At 41.8% G+C, this 23599-nt stretch overlaps 1 protein-coding gene across 3 annotated transcripts in view; it reads left to right on the top strand.

Moving 5' to 3' along the window:
- Positions 1 to 15833, top strand: part of LOC104040481 (tropomodulin-2) — a 43016-nt gene extending 27183 nt beyond the window's left edge. For 2 of the 3 annotated variants that reach the window (XM_064456408.1, XM_009514318.2), the window contains 5 exons: positions 2364 to 2494; positions 3126 to 3233; positions 3500 to 3643; positions 3971 to 4115; positions 6278 to 9829. In XM_064456408.1, the coding sequence (XP_064312478.1) occupies positions 2364 to 2494; positions 3126 to 3233; positions 3500 to 3643; positions 3971 to 4115; positions 6278 to 6312 (563 nt within the window). In that variant the 3' untranslated portion in view covers positions 6313 to 9829. Of the gene's footprint in view, positions 1 to 2363; positions 2495 to 3125; positions 3234 to 3499; positions 3644 to 3970; positions 4116 to 6277; positions 9830 to 15502 lie in introns of those variants that run through there. The other variant, XM_064456409.1, reaches the window with a different exon arrangement.
- Positions 15834 to 23599: the final 7766 nt, after the last annotated feature.

Here is a 23599-nt window from a genome sequence, read left to right as displayed (position 1 = left end):
CAGACAGAAAACATAGCGAGCTGTAGCTAAGAGGTGGCCACATCCCAGGCCAGGCCATCTTGCCTCACATTTACAGAACTGAAGAACGACTTGTAACTACAGGGCTTGAACCTGGCAGAATCCCTGGTGGGGTCACATCTCTGACCAGAGTCATGTTGAGCTGCATTCATAGGGAGGCAAAGACCACATGGATGTGCTCCTGCCCTGGCCACTCTCTCCGATCTACTACCTTCATGTTAGTCCTGTGGCAGCATGTTTAAATGTTGGCCCTTATATGGCTCCTTAGGTACATGGGAAGTGTAATTGCTCAGGAAATCCCCCAGCAGAAACAGCTGTAGTTAATAAAAACAAATCCAGAAATGTTTGCACTAAATAAACAGACCTTTGGTGAATCAGATCTTAGCTCAAAGAATGACAGGAGGCTGGATGGGGGTAGAAATGGATATGCCTGAATTCCAAGTTTTTCTTGAGAGCTGCCAAGCCTTGATCCAGAGCTCATCACCTCCAAGCTCTGGGATATCAAGTGGGCTAAATTATGCTTTTTAAGACAAAATTGTGGAATGGTCTTCTCTAGGGAAGCAGTACTCAAAAAACATTTTCTTCTTGTAATGCCACATAAACAGCAGCTATCTTTACCAAGGACTTTCATTTTCATCCTTCTTTACTAAAGGGGAAGTGGGGAAGTAGACAGAACACCATGTCACTTCATTTTTTCTCAGGGTTAAGACTGTTCTGCAAGCCTCCCCAGTGGGGCCCTGTGCAAGCTGTCATCTATCTCATAACAGGCAACTGCATGCGTTACTAATCCACATAGATTTCAGATTATTTTTGTTGTACTGTGTCAAAATGTCAGCTATGTGAGTCAGCTAAACTATGCTCCAATCACAGACTTAAGAACCAGAAAATCACTGTCACATCACTTTATGCTTTGGTCCAAAAGCAATACCTTTCCTTAGCCAAGTGAAATGCTCCAGTAGAAGATTGAGATATCTCAAAGGTTGCCCATCAATGTGGCAAACCAGCACTATTATTAAAGAAATAAGATAAAACTCATGGGAAACAACAAGCAGAAAGTGAAAAATACTGCTAACTCTAGACTGAGTACACTGTGACATCTAACCTGAGGACAGAGTGCAAGCTCCCAGCTTGGCAGGGTGTTGCCACAAGCATAAAAAATGCTTTCCTGGTTTTTGCTTACTTTCCATCCTTGCCTTCAAGATAGGGTGAATTCTCTATATGATTTTTATCAGTAGTTTTCAATTTCCTACTCCCTAGGAAGGCTGGAGTGTTATTCAGGCATATGTGCGGTCACTTGGGGAATTAGTAAAAAAAATAAAAAGTTCAGGGTAAAAGGGAGCAGACTGAAAACCAGCTCAAGGTTTGTGTATAACTTTGTCTACTAAGAGTATGAGTTCTAAAAAATATTTTTCTTTTGGTCCATGATACGGCATGAACTTTACCCATTGCACTGAACAGAAATGTGTAGTACATTGAGACTTGAGCACAAGTCTTCAAAATAACTCTCTGCAATGTAAAATAAAAGGGTTTAAACATACTTGTGGTCAGTAACGTATTCCTTTCTTGCCTCTAATGCCTTGGGTGGTCAGGGCTTATAAATTAATCTCTACAACTATATGTGTGGGAATTAGAAATACTAGTTGTGTTCTAAGCTATGATTTTTATGCATTTCTAAGAATATTTATAGCTCACAGCTGCAAACATTAAAAATTGTATCTCTTTGGAGCATGAATACTCAAAGACTTCATAAATCTTGGGTGGCTGGCAGACAGACTTGCTTTTCATGTTTGATAGCTTTATTATTTAGAAAGTGCAAATGTTGCAATTTTACAAGAGCTAATTGAATTTATAGTAAGGCTGATAGCATCAGCCTAAAAAAGGAAACTGAGGGGCCTCCTGATCACATTCCTTTATGTTTGCAAAGTCTATACAGGGATATTTTCTCACTAATGTAATGGACAAGTTCAGAGCACACCTTCCTTCACAGGTGTTAGACAAAGAACGAAGCAGCCCTTGCAGTGTATTAGATCCTATTCAATAGTCTTTAAAGCTGCTTTGGCTCAAATTATTATACTGGAACTTCTGTACAGAAAGGAGGAATATGCCCATGAGGACACTGCCCAGCCGCTGTGACCGCAGCCTCGAATGACATGCTTCTGGGTGCACAGTAGGTGCAGAGGGCACAGCAGGGATAATGGGGCTAATTATCCTATTCCAAGTTTTGTGGTTCATATAAACCCTTTCTTGAATGCTACAGTACAAACCTAAATGGCAAATGAAAAGCCAGACTGTTACTGATGATGCCTGTTCCTCACATCAACATTTTGTGTGATCTTGTGTTACAGATGTGGTGAAAGGTGAAAAGGTCAAGCCTGTCTTTGAGGAGCCACCTAATCCAACCAACGTTGAAGCAAGTTTACAAAGGATAAAGGCAAATGATCCTAGTCTCATAGAAATTAATCTCAACAACATAAAGGTAGATGCTGTGGTTTCATTTATGTTATCATAGGAGGGTTTATTTAAATATTTCCAAAGCCCTTACCTTTTAGCTTCAACTTTTGTGTGTGGCTGCTGTTTAGGAAAAGCAGGACACACCAGAAAGCAGAGAGGAGGGAACTGTGGTAGAGGCTCCAAAGTCATCAATGCCTGATTTTGAATTAGATGGCAATTAATCACCTGCCCAAGGGGTGTCTCCTTCTGGCTGGCTGCCTTTAGCAGATTTTAAAGGAAGATATCTCATGGGCACTATATAATCATCACTGGCCAAATTCAATTAGCCCACACATGCAAATGGAGGAGGAGCTGGCACACAGAGACTGGATAACCAGCAGCAAAATAGGAAAGTAGCTCAGAGATCAGTCACGTGCTTATGTTGGCCTGACCCAGTTAAAGGCAATGCTGACATTGCATCCTAGCACAGGCCTCCATGGGTCTGTGAAGGCTGCTATAAGCAGAGACTGCTTTGTCCCTTCTGAGATACTCTTAAAAGCATCAGGAATGTTTAAATTGCATAGACTGTGGCTATTAATCAGTTTGATAATAATTAAAATCAGTGTCTAGCGATGTGACTGGCTTTCCTAATTACTGGATTTATCTTCTTAATACAGAATATTCCTATTCCAACACTGAAAGAATTTGCAAAAGCTTTGGAAAGCAACACACATGTGAAGACATTCAGCCTTGCAGCTACTCGAAGCAATGACCCTGTAGCTATTGTAAGTTTAAACACTGTTTGGAAAAAAATCACAACAATTTTTAAATAGGTCTGTGTCTGCTTTAGGATGCATTCTTCATCTGCCCTTGCAGAACTTCCCTGTGACTATGCAAAGCAGAATTGTAATCTCTTCTGATCTACCTCTATGTTCTTCTAAGCCTATTTGTGTTTTATTTCTGTGTAGGTACTAAGCCATGTTTTGCAGATTCGGTTATTCCCTGAAATTCTCAAGATGTTATCTCATATTCCCTCTTTCTGACCTCTCAGGCATTTGCAGATATGTTGAAAGTGAACAAAACACTGAAGAGTCTGAATGTAGAATCCAACTTCATCACTGGGACGGGTATTTTGGCACTAATTGATGCACTGAAAGAGAATGAATCCCTGACAGAGATTAAAATTGACAACCAGGTAAAGAGAGAGATTTGAGTGAGTCCATTTTTGTTTCCCTTCTATATGGATTCCCAGAGGGTTGTCCTAAAGGGCTCTGGCAAAGTCAAAGCGGCCTCTGTGGCTCAGTCATTCTGTAGTTCATATCCCATGTGCATGCAACCAAACAGTGGAAAACTTCTAAATAAAACTGGTCAAAGCCAAATATAAAACCCAGAGCAAAATCTCTAGGGACAGGATTCTCTTTGTAGTTTGCAGCACATTACTGAAATATAACCACTATTTCTCTCTCATATGAAAACAAATATTTCCTTTTCTTTTGGGGACACTTTACCACATCACCAACAGAGGCAGCAGCTGGGGACAGCTGTAGAGATGGAGATTGCCAAGATGCTGGAGGAGAACTCCAAGATTCTCAAGTTCGGATACCAGTTCACAAAGCAAGGTCCAAGAACCAGGGTAGCAGCAGCTATCACTAAAAACAACGATCTGGGTAAGATGCTATTAAATCTACTCATCTTTTGTTTGTGTTGAGCCAAGCCCTGACCTTCCTAGACAGAACTCTTCCTGTCTGTACATAAGATTGAATTTTAACTCTGTAACATTCAATCTGCTATATGCGAGGGGTGATGCACAGCTCCTTGAACTCTAGAATAGACAACAGCACAGATCTTACTGTGATTAGGAGCTGCTATTCTTCTCCCCCTCCCACTTGTTCTAGGAAGAGGAGATAGTTCAGCCTTCTTCATGGAACAGCCTGGATTTCCAGCTGCCCCGTCAGCTGTTCTGGCCAGTAACTAGAGAACCAAACCTATCCTGTTTGTCCAGTGAACACAGAAGTCCTCACTTCTTTGCCCTGCCCATGACAGAGCAAGCCTACCCAACCAAGGGAACCAAAAAAAAAACCAAACCACAAACAAAAAAAAAGGTTTAAAAAGGTTTTCCTGCCGGCATGACCAAGTACAGGCAAAGACAGTAAAGGTTTGCAAGTTTTACCTGTGTCTGTCATACTCTACCCTGTGTGCCTAACACACAGAATAGGGAGGAGGTGACTAGGTAGTAGTTTACAGTAAGAATAAAATGAAACAAAAAACACTGGGTTATTAATCAATTCTACTTCAAAGTGGGGTGTCAAACCATGATGCCTTTTCTGGCTTCAGCTTGGGTTTCTCTATGTGAGAATTAAGAGAGAAGTTGAGCTAGAACCTACTTCTTTCATGCATACTTTTAATTTTTTTCTTCAGTTTTAATTTTTAGCAGTACCTAAGTATTCCCATGATATACTATTGTCCCTGAAACTATTAGGATCCCAGAATGGAATTTAAAACATCCACCAAAGAGAGGAAGACTTTTTCCCACAGTTAACCAGTTGCCATTAGACATATATCCTGTACCTAATCTTAATTTTCCTGGTCTCACATTGTATGGTTTTGTTCAAGATTTAGTAGGGCAGAATACCTAAAAATTTCAATAAAATAAAATAAACAATAAAACTCTGAAAGCAGTCACAAATGACTGACGCTACACTGTAGGCTTTGGAATAATGCAGACAGTTTGCCAAGAAAGCACTATGAAATAAACCTCCTGATAGTAAAGCAACATGATGTTTGTAGTAATATATTGTTGTTATTGACCTTCTGTAGTGAAAAACATTCATTCATCCAGTTTTACTGCTTTTGTTCTATACTTCAGCAGTTCAGTATCAGAAACAGGACATGCCAGTTTGATGTAACATCAAATTTTCTATCATACTAACAGGAGAACCTCACTAATCTTACCTGGCAAAGTCAGAGAAGACTCAATACATTTTTATTATGGTATGGAATAGGAAATACTGCCCAACTAGACCTGCTCTATATCAGCTGTAAAGTACCCTAAGTACTATAAAAATTCACATGGGACTGCTTCTCAAAATAATTGTGCCCATACCATAACACAAAGCTCAACACTCTCTGCTTTGCTAAATGGCAACTTCAGCCTATTTCATTTCTAGTGAGAATCCAGAATTAATTAACATACTGTCTGATGGCTGATGTGGTCAGAGCATGTGAAGTTTAAACAGATACTGAAATGTCCAATATGATGTATTCCTTGTTGCCAGTACTCACTGATATCAGTACTTAGGAGTACTTCAAATTATTTTCTGAGAGATTGTTGCTTACTAATAGCAGACACTTGTGCAATTAGAAGAGTTATTAATTTTTGATGCCTAACGCTTAAATGATCCAGAGCACTGCCAGGCAGACTAGAACAGACCAGCATCACCTTAGTTGGAACACAGTGGCTTTTAAAAGAACAATAAAACTGTAACAAAAATCTAAACTGAGCCACTGGGAGGAGGCACTGGAAGTGGTGAAGTCTCCATCATCTAAAACCTTTAGCTCAGAATCTGTTTTTTATAGAAGATGCATTGATAGGAACATTTGGTGAAATTCTACAGTCTGTGATACAGAAAAGTACCATTTAGATACTATTGTTTTGTTTAGCATTAAGATCTGTTAATTATGGCATTTATGGACATAATCCTGACAAATATTTTTTAGAAGCTTCTTCCTTCTTACTCATGTTACTGAGAAGGGAGCTTGTCAGTGAGAAAAGTCCTTGGTTTCTCAGGAGAGCAATACTGACTGCTCTTTTCTTGTTTTATTGGCCTAGTTCGTAAAAAGCGGGTGGAAGGAGAGCGGCAGTAGCCACGCCATAGAGGATGCAAGGCAAGATTGGAAGCTGCCAACAGCTGCAATCTCAGAGTGTTCACTGGTCAAAAAGGAAGGCACTGGAAAACTATTACAATGGGAGTTGCTCATTTCTGTTAATGTCTCCTTTTAACCTTGAAAATGCAGCCGGTTCATTTTTAACTTTCACAGTTAATTTTTATGAGAAAGCTTCATGGTTGGTTTAATTTTAATTTTAAAAATGTTTCACAGTATCTGAAGCCAATGCACAGAATCTTAACTGTGTTACTGAGAATAACATAGTGACACTAACCCTTATTTGAGATAGTTTTTGATATGTTAAAATATGAAATTGTGTATGGATAAAGGGATTCTCTGCTGAAAATAGAAATTTTAGGGCCAAGTCCTGCAATGCCTTATGTTTGTGAATAACCCTTCCTTATATATGTATAGTCCTGCTGATCTGAATCTTCAATGGGATACTCCCAGGTGTAGAACTAGTGATAGCAGTACAGGTTTGCAGGATCACACCCCTGAGACTCTCTCCTGCAGCTGGAACTGCATTGGAACAGCACCCTTCTACCTTCTCGGGTCTCCACCCATCCAGGTCCAAGTGCAGGATCATGCCTAGATATATAAACATTGTCAAAGCCTACTTGTTTACATAAGCTTAGGTTAGGTGGATCATTTTGTAACATTACACTGATATTTGTTATCCTTACTCCACATTGTAAGGTAATATTAGTGCTGCCAACCCTATAGACTTCAAATGTTTGGTTTTTTTTTTTTCTAGGCCAATGGGTTTTTATTTGCTACTAGAATTCACAGTTTACAGCTATTATTCTTAATCTAAACAAGTATTCTGAGCAATATTTGTTTTGCTTTGAGCCATGTGTTTTGACTTTTTTTAGTTCTGGTATTTATGTATGTTTGTTAGTATTATAGAAATGTTCTCAGGACCTTTTAGATGAAGATTAATTAAACAGCTGATCTAGGAGAGCAGCTGTGCTACCAGGAAAAAACATTAAGAGGGTAGTTGTACCAACTACATGACTTACACTTACAGGCTCCAGTTCAGGTTTGTCCGTGTATCACAAGGCACTTAGATATTTGTGTCAGTGCTTAGCTGAATAAGGGCAGATTTAAGTATATGCACAAATGCTTTGCTAAATCAGGGCCTTAACTTACATGCTGTACATAATCTTAACCCAGTGGAAAACCTTGCGAAGCAGCAGTTAACCCCCACGCTCAACAGCATCCAAGTTTTAGTAAGAATTCAGTCTGATGTTTCATTTTGTGCATTTTACAGTCTAAAACTATTCTGTACCACTGTTTTATCACTGCCAACAGTTGCCTCTGACAATCGGCCAGAGGTTCATTTTGGTTACACATACACGTGCTATAAGAGCTAAGGGAGGCTCGGGTTAGGTGTATCACACATACCAATGCTTTCAAAAAAGCTGCAGAAACACATGTGGGGCTAGCACTGCTACCTGGGAAACACTGGCCTCTCCTCCAAGATGTCCTTCGGGACAACAGGGATGAAGCACTGCTTCCTTCACCCGGGCAACAGGATGATGCTGGAGGTCATGGTCACTACAGCATACTCCTGACCCCAGGGGAGAGCTGCTGTGAGCCACTGTGCAGCTGGCCATCCAGGGATTAGAAACTGGGGGAGCCCCAGGTGCAGTCAGTACATGTTTGACTGACTTCCCTGAGTGATGTCTTCATGACCAGTGCTGGGGTGCAAGCTAACAGGATGAACCCTCCCTCAGTGCCTTTTATAATGGAAATGAGCAGGTCCAAGGCAACACTTCCTGTTGGATACTGGTCTTCATACTAGGGTCCAAACTAAATAACATACACTTAAATCCCACTTAAAATAGTTTGCTAAACTGATCTGCTGAGCTGGGATGTAAAGTGCAGTATCCACAGTTTACTTCCCTGGAAAGCTCCCACTCTTCACAATTTCCACTTCTCCTTCCCTTCCTCAGAATAAGGCTGAAACCTTTGCTTTGCAAGTAAAAAAAATACAACACACGGGACTCCTGCTTAGATTTGGCCATGATCTATGCAGGATTTGCTATGAAAAACTATGAATCCCATTTTAAAAACTTACAAGTTCTGTAACACAGTCATAACTCTGCATGGGCTTAAATAAATAGTCCTTTAAAAACATGTGGATTAACAGGGGAGTACTGGCCTTTGCAGGATCAAGTCTTGTGGGTAGGAAGAATCCTTATCCCCAAAACCAAAAGATTATGGTTACTGACAAACTTCAGTGATTAGAATCACACTGCCCCTTTTTTCTTCTTTGCCTTTGATCCAAGCAAGGGAATCCCAACTATCAAATTTTTTTTATGCATTTTGAAGATTTTTTTTAAATGGTTACTTTTTCTTTTTTTAAAGGTTGGTACCTATATGTGTTTAAGGGAAACAAGTGCAATCCATTTCCAGTCGTAATTGCCATTTAAAGTGTTGCTATTTGCATGCAGCAGTTTTACAAGGATGGATTGGTCTGACTGCTTCATGATGTCTGCAGCATGTCATTCTGTATAGCTTTGCCCAGAGCCACACAGTGGTTATATAGTCACGTGGCTCCATCCATGTCAGCTACAGTTTGCATTATGGACTAAGGTACCTGGCTGGAGAAGGCCCTGTGGGCTCTCCATCCCTTCATCTGCCATGTTCTTTGCACAGGGATGTTTCCTCTGAACAGAGGATTCCTCAGGCACTTGAGAGTATCATCTCAGACACTAGCCACTCCATGCACTAGCAGACAGTGCCTGGAGCTGTGCATCCCATGGCAGGGGACCTGGAAGGTCTGGCTCCTTCCAGCACGCATGAGAACTCCTAATCCCTGGCCTTTTGCTCCAGGCAGCTGCTGCCAGCCCCTGCCAGGAGGCTTAGTGACCAGGGACACCTGTCCTGCCTCTTCTGTGTGCTCCACACAAGGGCTTAGCTGTCACCTGGCCTTGAGCAGCACAAATCAAACATTGCAACAATGTGAAGATCTGTTCAATACAACAGCAACACACACTGGTGATGCTTGGAGGCAGAGTTTCATATTAATATAGGATTATGTAGCTGGTAAAAATCTCTGCAACTAACATGAAGGGGGTCAGGATATGACTAGTTATTTTAAATTCTACTTTCAAGCAACATCTGGCATACTCAATGCTGAATGGGGAACAGGGACAGAGGAGTCCTTTTTTATTAAGCAAACATTCAGAAGTAACTGTCTATTTTTGCACATTGCTTCTTGTGTTGACAGCTTCAGTTTGGTTTGTATTTTTTATACAGTTTTTTCATGGAAAAGTTCAACTTTGTGTGTGTCATAACATATGTGAATTGTAGCGTGCACTAAGGATCGTACGTGTACGTGTATAACTCTAGATGAAGATGTTATCTCTGGAACAAAAGTAATTGCATGCGCACAGTGTGGTGCATAGTACTCGAGAGGAAGGGAATTACCATGCTATGTAACAGTGACTCCCCAGCATTGTGGTTTTTCTAAATAAACCTTCATAAAGGATTTGGCTTTTGCAATTTCTTATGGTTTTGTGCCTTTAACCAAGCCTCCCTTGATGCTCTGAGATCAGGCTAAGCATCTTTCTCCACTGTGGCTCTTACAGTTTTCACTTGTCTGGAATATCTGCCAGGTTTCACTTTCTCTTCCCCTCACATTACGTGCACTGGGCTGAAGCTTTGTGAATGATGGTTGGGCGCTTGGAACCAGGATTGGTAGCAGAGAAACGTGAATTCTCCTCCCAGGTTTAACAGATCTCCCAGATTTAAAGCAAGTTCATCATACCTGTCCATGCCTCAGCTTGCACACTCTTAACATCAACCTAATACTTTTCCTGCCTCCCAACTCCATGAACACTTGTGAAACTCTGAGCTACTCAGAGGAAGATGCATCAAGAGATGCATTTTTCTCTAAAGGAAACACACTGGAAATTAAAAACTCACATTTTTGGAATGTGTCACTATCTGGGATACTTTGGGTCAGATTTTTGTGATGCATCTAAACATCTAAAGCTGCACATGAAAACCTGTGGTATTTTCAGGAGTGACTAAGTACCTGCTCTCACCAGCTGCAGTGTAAGTTTAGATACATAAAATACTGGTTCCTGTCCTTAGATGGCAACCCACCATAAGAATCTGGCCCAGGTGCCCAATCCCCTTTTGGGAACTTACATGCTTTTGAAAATTATGCCCCATATCCCACGACTAGATCGTATTACTAGCATTTATTTTTAATATATGACAGGGCTCTAAAAATAAACACACAGTGTAAAACAAAGACAACTGAAAAGCAGCACTCTTATTCAGCAATGCTTAATATTTTCTTTAGCTCTGTTTTTTACAGCTCTGAAATGATGTGACAAAGCAATAATAGATCTCTGCAGGCTGCTGTTCTTTTTTGAACTAAAAAATGAATGCAGTTTATAAAGGGCTGCTGCCATTGGAGCTACAAAGAATAGATTTCATGTTTTCTTCATCACTAACTCAGAGAAGATAGAGATTTCACTGTTTTGCATAATTTAGAATCCAGTTCAACTATGTGCAGTTGTATGCATAAAATCACTATTGCCTGATCGGGATCTTGCAGCCATGACGCAGCAGAAGCACTATATCAAATTATCCCTCCTCAGCTAGCTTCTACTCAAAGCCTGCAAAATGGGCTTTCTGTGAGCATGAGGTAGAGCGCCACGTGTTTCCTGCCCTCTCGTCTCTACACAGTGTCTCAGCAATTTTCCATATGGTGCCTCATTAGAATTGGACACTAAGAACATATACTGATTTCTTCCAGGGTATACACAGCTCTAAGCTTCAAGGGAATCAAGCACATTGTAGAGTGCCTAAAGGTATAGACTGAGTTAATGAAATGGTTAAGCTGACCCTTAGAACCTATGCTGTATGTTAAAACACACTGCAAAATACACATAAGTACACATACATAAGGACAGTTAAAAAAAGAAACCTCAGAACAACTCGCTACAGACAATGTGCTTTCTGCAATCCCAGGGAAGTTCACAGTTTGACCACAGAGAAACAAAACATCTTCTCTACCCATTTAAAGACTGCCTTTGCTTATGTCAATACTTTAACTCCCAAATCTTGCAGTATCTTTCTACTTTCCCTCTCTTGCATGCCAAAAAATGGATGATGCTCTTCAAAAAAATGAGGAAAACTCAGTAAAAGAAGAGGACGTATCTGTGTCCCAGTATGTGGTTCTGCCGGAATTTGCAGAGCCTAACATCAGGGGCAGTGCTCACGGGAGCTATACAGCACAATTCCCAGATCCTCAGTCATAAGGGAATCAGAATACAGCTGCAGAGAAGCTCATGAGGTCACACACTCCATTTCCTATCTCTACAATAGGGTTTTATTTCTACATATTTCATAGCTTTTGCAAAAAGACTGGTCCTGCATTCCTTTCATTACAGGGGTTGTGTTGAAGTCCCTTGGATTTTGACTATGAATGCAATATATGTCAAGGAACACAGATACTGTATCCCACCTTCTCATTCTGAACCTTTATTTTAGGAATCAGCTTCTCCCTTGCACCCATTTCTTTTCAGAATGAAAATTTCATATATGAACAGTTGAAAACTCATTTACAAAAACAGGATCAATACTATTGTTGGAGTCACTGAGCATTAATCTTCATATCTTTCCTATTCCAATCTGTTCACTACTCTCTCAAGACTGAGCAACAGCAGTGCAAACCCCAGGTGCTTCATGATACCACTGATACCACTGGACATCCATGCCCTGCTGCTGCCATGCAGAATCACAGAATCACAAGTTGGAAAGGGACCTCAGGGATCATCCAGTCCAACCTTTCTAGGAAGAGCAGAGCCTAGACAAGATGGCCCAGCACCCTGTCCAGCCAAATCTTAAAAGTGTCCAATATGGCCGAGCCAACCACTTCCCTGGGGAGATTATTCCAATGGGTGACTGTCCTCACTGTGAAAAATTTCTCTCTCATGTCCCATCAGAATCTCCCCAAGAGCAACTTGTGTCCATTGCCCCTTGTCCTCTCCATGTGACTCCTTGTAAAAAGGGAGTCTCCATCTTCTTTGTAGCTACCCCTTAAGTACTGGTACATGGTGGTGATAAGACCCCCTCTAAGCCTCCTTTTCTCAAGGCTGAACAAACCCAGTTCTCCCAGCCTACCCTCATATAGCAGGCATCCCAGTCCTTTGACCATCTTGGTGGCCCTTCTCTGGACCCCTTCCAGCCTGTCCACGTCCTTTTTGTATGGAGGGGACCAGAACTGTACACAGTACTCCAGGTGTGGCCTGACAAGCACTGCGTGGGGTGAGATAATGACTTCTTTCTCTCTGCTGGCGATGCCCTTTTTGATGCAGCCCAGCACCCTGTTGGCCTTCCTGGCCGCAGCAGCACACTGTTGGCTCATGTTGAGCTTCCTGTCCACGAGGACCCCCAGGTCCCTTTCCACTGAGCTGCTCACCAGCCAGGTGGATCCCAGTCTGTGTTGCACTCCCAGATTATGTTTTCCCAGGTGCAAGACCTTACACTTGTCCTTATTGAACTTCATAAGGTTCTTGTTGGCCCACTCTTCCAGCCTATCTAGATCTCCCTGCAGAGCAGCTTTCCCTTCTGGAGTATCTACTTCCCCACTCAATTTGGTGTCACCTGCAAACTTCATCAGGCTACACTTGACCCTGTTATCCAGATCACGTATAAAGATGTTGAATAACATTGGGTCCAATATCGATCCCTGGGAGACCCCACTTCTGAGAGGTTGCCACTTTGAAAAAGAGCTATTTACTACCACCTTTGGGTGTGGCCTGTCAGCCAGTTCCCCACCCACTGCACAGACCACTCGTCTAGGCCATAACGCATTAATTTCTCCAGGAGGAGACTGTGGGGGGCCGTATCAAAAGCCCTGGAGAGGTCCAAGTAGATAACATCCACCACCCACCCCATGTCAACCAGGCAAGTCACCCTGTCGTAGAAGGCCACCAGGTTTGTCAAGCACAATCTGCCCTTAGTGAAGCCACGTGGCTTTTCCCAGTCACGTGCTTCATTTGACTTGTGAGGGCTCCCAGGAGGATTCGTTCCATAACTTTCCCAGGGATTGAAGTAAGGCTGATGGGCCTATAATTACCCGGATCCTCCCTCGAGCCTTCCTTGTACATAGGGGTAATATTTGCCTTCCTCCAGTCCTCTGGGACATCCCCCGTTCTCCATGACTTCTCAAAGATTATGGAGATTGGTCTTGCAATGATGTCAGCCAGCCCTCTCAACATCCTTGGGTGGATGGCGTCAGGGCCCATCGATACGTAGGGGTCAAGCTCCTGTAATAATTCACATACTAACTCTTCCTTCACAGACGGTGGGTCTATGTTTGGATCAAATGGGAATTTTGATCCCAAAGCCTGGGATCCAACAATGCTGGCAAAGACAGAGGTGAAGAAAGTGTTGAGGACCTCTGCCTTTTCTGTGTTGTTGGTGACTGACTCTCCTATTCTGTTTAACAGCGGGCCTATGTTTTCCTTCTTTTCTGCTTGTGGTTGGTCCACCAGAAGGTCCTTTGCTGGTGTTCTTCTGATGCATCTACCCAAAAGTAAAATCTTCTCAATTTTGACTGATACAGAGAGTCTAGGGAGTTTTAATACAACATCAAAGAAAGAGGTGCAAGCTGACTAAATCTTCTGCCGTATTGCAGCAGCTCTGAGCTGTCTGTGTGTTTCTCTAGCCACAGCCAGGAGCTCTGCGCTCTGTGCCCAGTGTCAAGCTGCTGCCAAACCTGCAGAAGGCTGGCATCCAAATGCAGCTCACGGAGATCACTGACAGCTGGAGAGAGAAACCACAGGGCAAGTACTCTGCTGGGTGTGAGCATGTTGGACAGCAACCACTAGACCATTCAACTCTCAAATCAACTTTTTAGCTATTTTAATAAAAAGCAGCATTTGCACATTAAAACCAACAACCACCAAGAAATATCTGTCATTCTGTTTCAGATATAGTGAATGTTCCTCTATGTCTGAATGGAGCAGAATGGTCAATGGTATTTGAGGTTTCCTTTTTGAAGAAGTGGAAGAGGGGAAAAAAAGGAAAAAAAAAAAAAAAGACCAGAATTGTATTGAGCTGGTTCCCAGCGACTGCAAAGTGCTTTAAATATTCATGCTTCTCTTGTCCATTCCAGTAAAGCAAATGAGCACAAACAAAAGCAGCATGAGGGGCCTCCCTTAATGAGGGCCTGTTTGTTTCTTACAGCCAGCTGCCTGACTTTATTGAGTCTGACATTAGGTAGACTCGTTCAGTGAGCAAGAGAAGAGAAAACAAGGCTGTCAGATAAAGCAATGGAATGTATTGTTTCACTCTCGATCTTTTCTGATAATGACTGCATTGATAATATACGGAACAGAATCTGGAAGCAACATTTCATACTTGCAAATTGTTTGTTTCCCAGCTGTCACCACAGGTGCAAGTCACCTAAAAGCTGCCTGGACTCTCAATCTATGTTACCTATAAAGACCTCCCAAACCTGAGAATCTTGCATTAATTCTGCCACTTGTCCGTGAAAAGGTTATATACTTATTATCTGCCTAATCAGCATTAAGAGGTTTCAGGTGAACATTAGTTTGTTCTCCAGCAGTGTTGGCACACTTCACACACTGGTGTTCATTGTCCACATTAACTAGGTTGCTTAGAGGTTGCATCCATTTTCTTGTCATTATAACAGTTCACTTAACTCTGCATTCAGAAACAGAAAAAATAAAGACCTCCGCAGGAGCTGCTAGTGCTGCTTCCCCCACAGGCTCCCCCGCCTGCCCCGCCCCGCTAGGCGGCACAGTCACTCCATCCCATTCCTGTATTTTTCCGTGCATGCTTTTAGGCTGCTTGGGGATGGGGACAAAGTGTCATTAAATGTGTCAAGCTCACTAGAAAATAAGGATATCCCTTCAAATTAATCGCCTTCAAATTTTGATCTTTAGAACTGATTGCTCTGTGGCAGCTGATTAAAGCTCCAGTTAATCTCTCCCTGCCTTTACACTCCAGATGCACTGGTTGATCCAGGTTAGTTATTGTGACATCATCTTAAATGCAATGCAGGGGAGTTTATGGCATCTCTTCTGAGCCTGGAATAAGGTCAAGAGCACTTCTTATGAAGCTGGACATGGTTAGCTCACATTTAAATTGCTCCCTTTACCATGCTTTTTTGCAGAGTACTGATCTCATATGCGTTTGTGGATAAAAACCAGAGTGCCTGACAGAAGGGAAATGGAAGTTTGATGGTCATAAGCAGACAGAAGTGCTTGGCAGCTGTGACAAACCCAGCCAGCAGGGACATAAGCAGTTATGCCACCTGCCAAGAGCTGGAGTCCCTTTCCAGCGTTAGAGATTCATAGAGTTTGAAAGATCATTTCCATGATCACAGAATCACAGAGTGGTAGGGGTTGGAAGGGACCTCTGGTGATCATCTTTTTCCAACCCCCCTGCTCGAACAGGTACGACTAAAGACTTAAACAAAGATATGTGATGACATTTAAATAAAAACACATTTGCTTCCATTTGGTATATATTTTTCATTAAAATGAGACAGTTCTATCTTCTAGTTATTTCCTATTCTAGTTTAGTACCAATGAGAGAAACCAATTAAAAATATTATTTCCCTTCACTCTTCTGAAGCTTTCAAACTGACTCCATAATGAAATTAACTAGTCAGAACAAGTTACTTTTAATATCTGTACAACAGAAAACATACTGTTTCCAAGAAGGGATATGATCCTGCATGCCCTGAAGTCAGCCAGGACTCACACCTGCACACAGCCAGTGCTGAGAAGAGCAGCAATTCCCAGAGACACCACTGAAGTACCTGCTGGCCCCGTGAAGGACACACTGGGCTGTCTCACTAGCTTGGAGTTGGAATGAAACGCTGCAAGAATATCCAAGTAGGAGATCTGTATGCTGAGGAGGACACTTGCAACGGTTTTGCTTATTGTTTCTCCACTGATGCACACAGTCATTGTAGCATCCAGCTATGCCACTCGTATCAGTGTCGGATAAGCTATTGCAAAGGCCACGCGTGTAATCACCTCGGTGGTACAGGCCACAGCTTTGTCTATGACTTACTGTCAGCTCCTGCTGCTTTGAAACTTGTTGCCTTTTAATAACAATCCTATTGGGTCTCATTTTTCCATAGGAGGGACTATGGGGCCACCCAGTCTGGCCTCTTGTGTATCTGGTATTCTTAAATTGCATGCCAGTAACCAGCCTGTAATCTAAACCAGGCCAAATACTTGCATCATTTAGAATAAAATTTAAAAAGCTGACACTAGAACTGTGTTCCAGAGACTAAGTGATGCAATGGCAAAAATGAATGAGGTACAACATATGCAGGTATTTCCATGTGCTGAAAGTAAAATCCACCTGCTACAGAGGAAATGAAAGGCCTAAGGTCTCTGTGAGCTCACCCGCGGTGGAGGGACACCAGCTTACAGCTGGTGATTAGGTTTACCTCTGGACACATGAGCAGTTTGGTGCACAAGATCTGCCAGAGATACTAAAAAAGCATTGGCACCAGCCTTCTGGATCCTTTTCCGGATGTTCACATCGAGCCCAATCATTATCTCTGCTTGGAACTTAACAAATGACACCTCAGCAGGCTAATTTACTTGAAAATGTTTAAATCAGTGCCAAGCTAATCAGCCCTCTGGATGACCCTTTGAATCTCCTCCCCTGAATAAAGCTGCTCTAAACTTAAAGAGAAATTTACCCCCAAAAGAATTTAGATACTACAAAGGGTACATATACAGTAAAACTCTTATCCCAGCTCCGAGGAATCTAGCACTGCACAACCAGATTTTAACCTCATTGCCATCCAAGTTAGCAAGAACCTTTTAAGTGCTTTCACTCAGACCATGCCCAGCACCTGCAGTACTCACCAGTGTGCTGATGGTACCTAGGCAGACTGCATATACCTTGTAGGAGTTTAGAGTAAACACTGCTGCTAGGCTAAGCTATATTTGGAAATCCTCTCTTACCTGCTGCACAGGACATGAACAGTATTCCTACACTGTGAAGGAAAGCCCAAGCAAGCAGCAAGTTACTTCCCATCCTTGCCTGCTCATTGTCACAAAATAGGGTTTAGTTCACTGGGTTTTAACAGGGAACATGCATGTACTCTGCTGGAAATGCCACAGTCACCTGCTATTAATTAACATTAACTTATTGCAAAGGCAAATGATTACATTACCCTCAGCAAGTTTTACAAGCAGCAGAAATGAGAAAACAAGCTCTGAAACAAGTGCTGGCATTCAGCAGGGTGCCCTGCACAGTACAGCTCCCCACTCTCCCGCTGTGGCTTTGGGTAGGTTAGTACTGGTGGCTGCTTTGCCAGGAACAGAGCGTACAGTAGGTTTGTGCCCCATAATGAAGTCACAGGATGAAAAACAAGTTAGTTACAGTTAACTGAAGAGGCAGAGGAGGCAAGAAGAGATTTAGGCTGAATGTGTGGCCCCCACTGTAAGTGCACTGAGATTTTTGCAAAGGTAAGGAATACATAAAGGTCATAAATAAATGCTTTTTGGGTGATGCATCTTTATGCATTTCTCTAAATTGGGCATTAATGGCTACCTCAGGTTACTCAGCCTCAGAACATGCCCTCCAATGTCAACTTTACACCTATAAAACAAGCCTGCTTTAGAAGGGGTGGCTATCAGTTGCACTACCCCTCAGACTGGTACAGGTGACATTTTAATTTCTGGACCATCTTCAAATCATTGATGTATTATAGTTTGCTGCATTTTCCCAAACAGTTTTAGTGCAAACATTTAAAAGTACTCAAACAGCAACTACTGTATGCATTCTTAGCACACTACAGAGGTGGAAACTGAGGCACAGATACATTCAGTACTTTTTTCCCCATTCACCCAACAAAATGTTAAAAATACAAGTCCGCTTGACATTTTGTGTAGGAGCTCTTACATCAGGCATTATAGCCTGATGCACTATCCTGTCAATGAAGATTTATCTACCAGTCATGCATTTGTTTTCCAGTGGAGCTCACTGGGGCTGCAGTAATACTTCTCCTTCCCTTCTGATCTCTGCTGTGAGTCACTGAAGGCTTTGCTCACTGTCTGGGTAGAAGCTGGAGAGGCTCTGCTCTGGAAAGCAGCATCACCCTCTCTACATGCATGCAGCTGGGCACCCCAACACAGCAGAGGGGAGCAGGAGGAGCGTGACTCAGGCTGGAGCATCCAGGGGCGTTGCTGTCATGGCAACTGTGTTTTAACCATTATTACTCAAACTAGACAGCCTTTAATTAATGGCCTGATTTTCACTCTTTCCTTTCTCCCATGGTTATAATATTTACTGCACTCCCTAGGGAAACCACTGAAAGACTTCAGACATCAAACAGCAGAGACTACAGCCAGTCCAAATAGCATATGGGAAAAAGCCTTGAGCTTCAAGGAGCACTGATGAAGCAAGGCTGGGTACATCTGCTGGCGTGACTGCTGCCTCAAGGAAGGGCATTGACAAGGTGATGGACACCAAGTAGATCTGCCTAGACCCTGTGTGCTCATCACTAAAAGACCTGAGATTCACTGCCAGCACCTGCCAGCCTCTAACATTCAGAAAGCTCTTCAGCATCAGAGCAAGGAAGGATGTACCTGGAACCAGAAGCTCCCAAGCATGCCCTCGCTTGGGTCTTAATTCATGGGAAGAAGTGGTCAGGGTTTGTCCACTCTCCTCCCAGGGGACGACTGAGACCTACCACAAATAAGTTTACATCTTCTGATAGAAGGACAGTAGGCCACTAACCTTCAGGAACCCAAAGATCATAGCCTAGAAATCCCTGTAGTACAGAGTTCAAAACTGCAGACAGTTGGAAATGTTGGGTTTTTTTTCCTGTTTCAGTATTAAGTGACAGTCTATACAAGCAATCATTCAGGAAAAAAAGATGCAAAAATCAAACACAACAAGAAAGGCACAGTTATCATTACAGGTTTTTAGGACTGGCTCCTCAGTGGTGACTATTTCTAACAGTTGAAAGATGGATTCATCTGTTCTTAATCACAAGGTCACTTCATATACCACACCTATAAGCACAGAGTCACTGATACTCATCCACCCTTCAGATACATCACCAAAAGAAGTCTCTAGTCATATTACAGAGCCCAGGTCGCCTCACTAGTTCTTTGCACTACCTTTCCAGGTAATACCTGCTGCTCCTAACAACTTTTATACCGCTAGGGAAAGAGCTACAGATCTACTAGCAGCAGTAAATGGCAATACATTGAGAACCTCCATTCTCCCTTTAACTAAAAGCACTCAAGTTGATCTCTGCTTTAGACATATAAAATAGATTTAAAAATAAATGGTACTGCTAATACCTACAAGGTATGCTATAGGAAGCAGGAGAATGAGACCAGCATTGCCCCCCTAATTGCCTGATGTCCACAGCAAGAATGCATCTGCAGTGTGGGGGATACAACCACAGCTCTTTTCTTTCAAGACTTTACAATTTGGCTTCAAGGCTCAAAGCCTGAAGTGCTTTTCCCTTAATGTAGATAGCACAAAATAATTCTCCAGATACAGCCAAGCCTTTAGCTAAAAGCTCTGGCTTATGAAGAGCTCCCTGTTTTAATCTCAGCACTGAGTGATGTAAATCAGCACCCTGGACTTCCCCCTCTACCTCACTCCTCAGTTGCCATTGACTCTGTCTCCCAGACAACACTCGCCCAAGGTTCAGGGCTCCAGCTGAACTTGCCTTAATAGGGCCAAATGACTGAACTGCCCAGAAGAAAGTCCTGAGGATAGTCTAAAGAGCTGAGGACTTATTTTGGCTCAGGGAGGAGCAGGGACACATTCTTTTTCCAGAACATCACTTTCTCTTGAAAGAGAGTTATAGTGAAAAACCTGTCTGGGTGCAGATGAAAAACATGACTAACAAGATGTTCTCTCCAATAAGAGGACATTTTCTTGTCCTGCACTTTATACCTGAGACACAGTGGGGTTTGATGTTAACAAGGTAGAACTAACCTATTTACAGGTATAGTTTCCAGGATGACACAGGGAAGATCAAAATTATTTTTCAGAATGACCAGGCCAGTTGTAATAAAGAACATGGAGCTTTTGTTGTTTTGATCTCATCTCATTTACATGTGCAAATGGGGAGAAGAATCATTATTTTAATTTGAACTCAGTTCAGACTGACTTGAAATATTTGTTATATATCACAACACGGACTAATCAGAGTTCGTGCTCCTGCTAGGAGACAAAATATAAAAGTAGGTGGAAACCGATGCTGTTCATGGTGATAGACTGGCCTGAGTCTCCTGAAATTCAGCATAAACAGTAACTGCCATCCAGCTACAAGGAGCAACTAAGCTGCTCTGTGTAATGGCACATCTGAAACAATAGCAGCCTCATCCCAAACCAGATGTAGCCACACAAAACAAAGCCACATGCAGGGAAGACTGAGTGAGACAGAGGTCACTATAAGGAAATGCTGCTACTCTGTCAAGATCTCTGTTTATGAGAAGGACTAGGGAGCTTGAGAGAATAATAACAACACAGAAGACCAGCACAGATATACTAATGTAATAGCAGATACCTTAAAATGAAACTTTATGGGCTGTCAGTGAAGCTAAGGCAGATTTTGTGCACAGATGGTATGCTGGCAATAGAGGTGATGAGCAGAAGCCCTTGCAAGCAAAAACATTGGTGAAGAGAATTCCTGAGTAGTGAAGGTAGGTAGAAAAGTGACTGAATTACCAGTATGGCACAATGTCGTCCACTGCAGAGAAATATGTTTTAGTGTAATCACTTTTGGAAAAATAAATTCAATCTTAGTCTAATCCTCATAGGCTTCACCTTTGAAATGTCAGCTCTGAATACACATTCTACTTGATTTACTCGTTTGCCAGATTTAACATTCAACAACAGAAGCCTGCCTGTTTACAGAGCCAGGTCAGGAGTTGGTGATGAAGAAACAGAACTACAGGATGTTACAAAATGGTCCTAGGGATATAGTCCAAATGAGGATGAGTAATGGTACCTACTTCTTCAGATGTGCGTCAGAACCAACCATCATTAAGAGGTTTGGACTGTTAATCTTAAAATTTGCAATGCTGTTAGATTTTAAGTTATTCAGGGACAGAAAGAGTTATGATTCATAAAGAGGCTTTTAAGAAGATGACTCTAAGCCCTGCACTGGAACAGCTCAGGTAGTGCTCTCACTGTAGCTTAGATAATCACTTGGGTCAATTAGAAGCTACAAAACTAGCTCTAAGGATTGCATGTGCATTTGTAACAGCTATTTATATTTTACAGGGCCTGGCAGCCTCAGCTGAATGGGAGGCCCCAGTGTGCCACGTAGGGCCCAAGTATCTAGCAAAAGCATCATTACCATTGCAAAGAGATTAGAAACTAAACCAGCAGTTTTAATATTTCTATTTTGGAGTTCAAAATCACAAATGTATGTCTGGTTCCATTGCACCTCATGTATAGAAGCTCAGCTGCATTTACCTTCAGCTATTCTGCTCTCTCCAGTGACCTCAAGCCCAGTTACCTCTTAAGGCACTGGCAGTCAGACAGGACCAGCCTAGGCACGACTGACTGCCTAGGGACCTCGTTCAGCCTCTGCAGCAGAGCAAGGACTCCTCACCTCCTAGTCATCACCCACTGCTCACCACAGAAACCCTTCTTTGTTCGCAGGTGCTTTCACCACAGAAAGGCCATGGAGGTGACCAATACCACCGCAGCCACTGTCCTACTGGGGAGAAGAGAAAGATCTGCCTGAAAAAAACCATGGGTTTCTTGGTTCCACTTTCAGATTTAATGTAGATACCAAACCAAAACATGAAATCATTTCAATAAAGAAAAAAATAAAAGTAGTTTACAAGTTTATATATAAAAGCTGAAAACTGCTATTTTTTCAGGACACTGAGGCCCTAGAGAACATAATAAGTATTCATGGTGTGGATTACACATTGAATGAAAAATGAATCAGTAACTGGTAAGTAGCATTTATTTTTTTTTAGACAGAAACATTTAACTACTTCTGAAAGGTCCACTACTGAAAGTGCTTTCTGACTCCTACTTTGAAGCAAGTCTATTAGCTGCAAACACCATGGATTTAAAAGGTCACTGCATAATCCAGTCCCAGTGATTAACATTTTCCTTTGTAGTTATGACTATACTAAAATAATGATTCCAATTCACAGGATGATTAAACATGTCTGTTAGTTTTACTTCAGTAAAACAGGCTGAAGAATCTTTGTGTAACCAAGCTAGCTGAAGCACAGTTCACACCACCTTTTCCTTCAAGGAAGTTAATTTTGCCAGTTAAAACAAAAAAACCTAGTTCTTGTTCACACCCGGCTTTTTCCTATTCAAAGCTGTGAAATAAGATTCCAATTTTAGTATCTAATTCAGAGCCAACATCTCAGAACTACTGCTGAACATTATCCTTCTGCCTGCTAATTTTAAGTCACTCATTATTGCCCTAGGAGGCATATAATTGTTTACTGTAAGAGTTCCCATGCTGTTTGAGCCATTTGTACAAATATTCAGAGATGAGTAGAGCGCACTTGATAGGAGGTGAAAAACCCTGCAACTTCACAAAAATTTTGCCCTCAGAGCCACTTGATATCCACAGTCATATCTTTCTGTGAGAAACATGACATTAGCTGACTTCTCTTGATTTTTCTTAGATTTCATGTATTTCTCAGCACTAACTTGGACTGATTACATGAACAGACCTCTCCCTCAACCAGAAGAGCAATTAACATGTAATATTCTGCTTTTAAAAAGTTCTTTCTTTCTTGCATATTTTGTACTCAATCTACATTTCATACTAATCAGTCATATGAGTGAGCAGAAATATACTGATAGTCTGAAATGCTACTTTTAATGAAGGAAAATTAACATCTTGCCCTGACAGACAATTATAAGAGTAATTAATGAAAGCAGGTGGCAACTAGTCACAACACTTAAGAGATTAATAAATCAAGTACTTCTTGTTTCTCAATTCATGCATTAAATACTGGTGATCAGCTTGCCAAGTTTAATCTATATGACTAACTACATGGAAATGGAGTAGAGGAAAAAAAAGTCTAGTCGGATCTTTTTGCAAATTCGCATTATTTCCCATTATGCTGCAGAAGAAGACAGACGCAACAAAAGGATGTGAACACACATCCCACAATGCCATCCTAATCCCTCAGGATCCATGCAAGACAAGGACAAAGCCATGACAATAACAATTTTTAAAATTATTTTTCCTTACACAAAGTCTTTGGAGAGGCACAGGCAC

The sequence above is a fragment of the Phalacrocorax carbo genome, chromosome 7 (assembly GCF_963921805.1).
Source record: "Phalacrocorax carbo chromosome 7, bPhaCar2.1, whole genome shotgun sequence".
In the NCBI taxonomy this organism is placed as follows: domain Eukaryota; kingdom Metazoa; phylum Chordata; class Aves; order Suliformes; family Phalacrocoracidae; genus Phalacrocorax; species Phalacrocorax carbo.
This window is presented reverse-complemented; position numbering and strand designations above follow the sequence as displayed.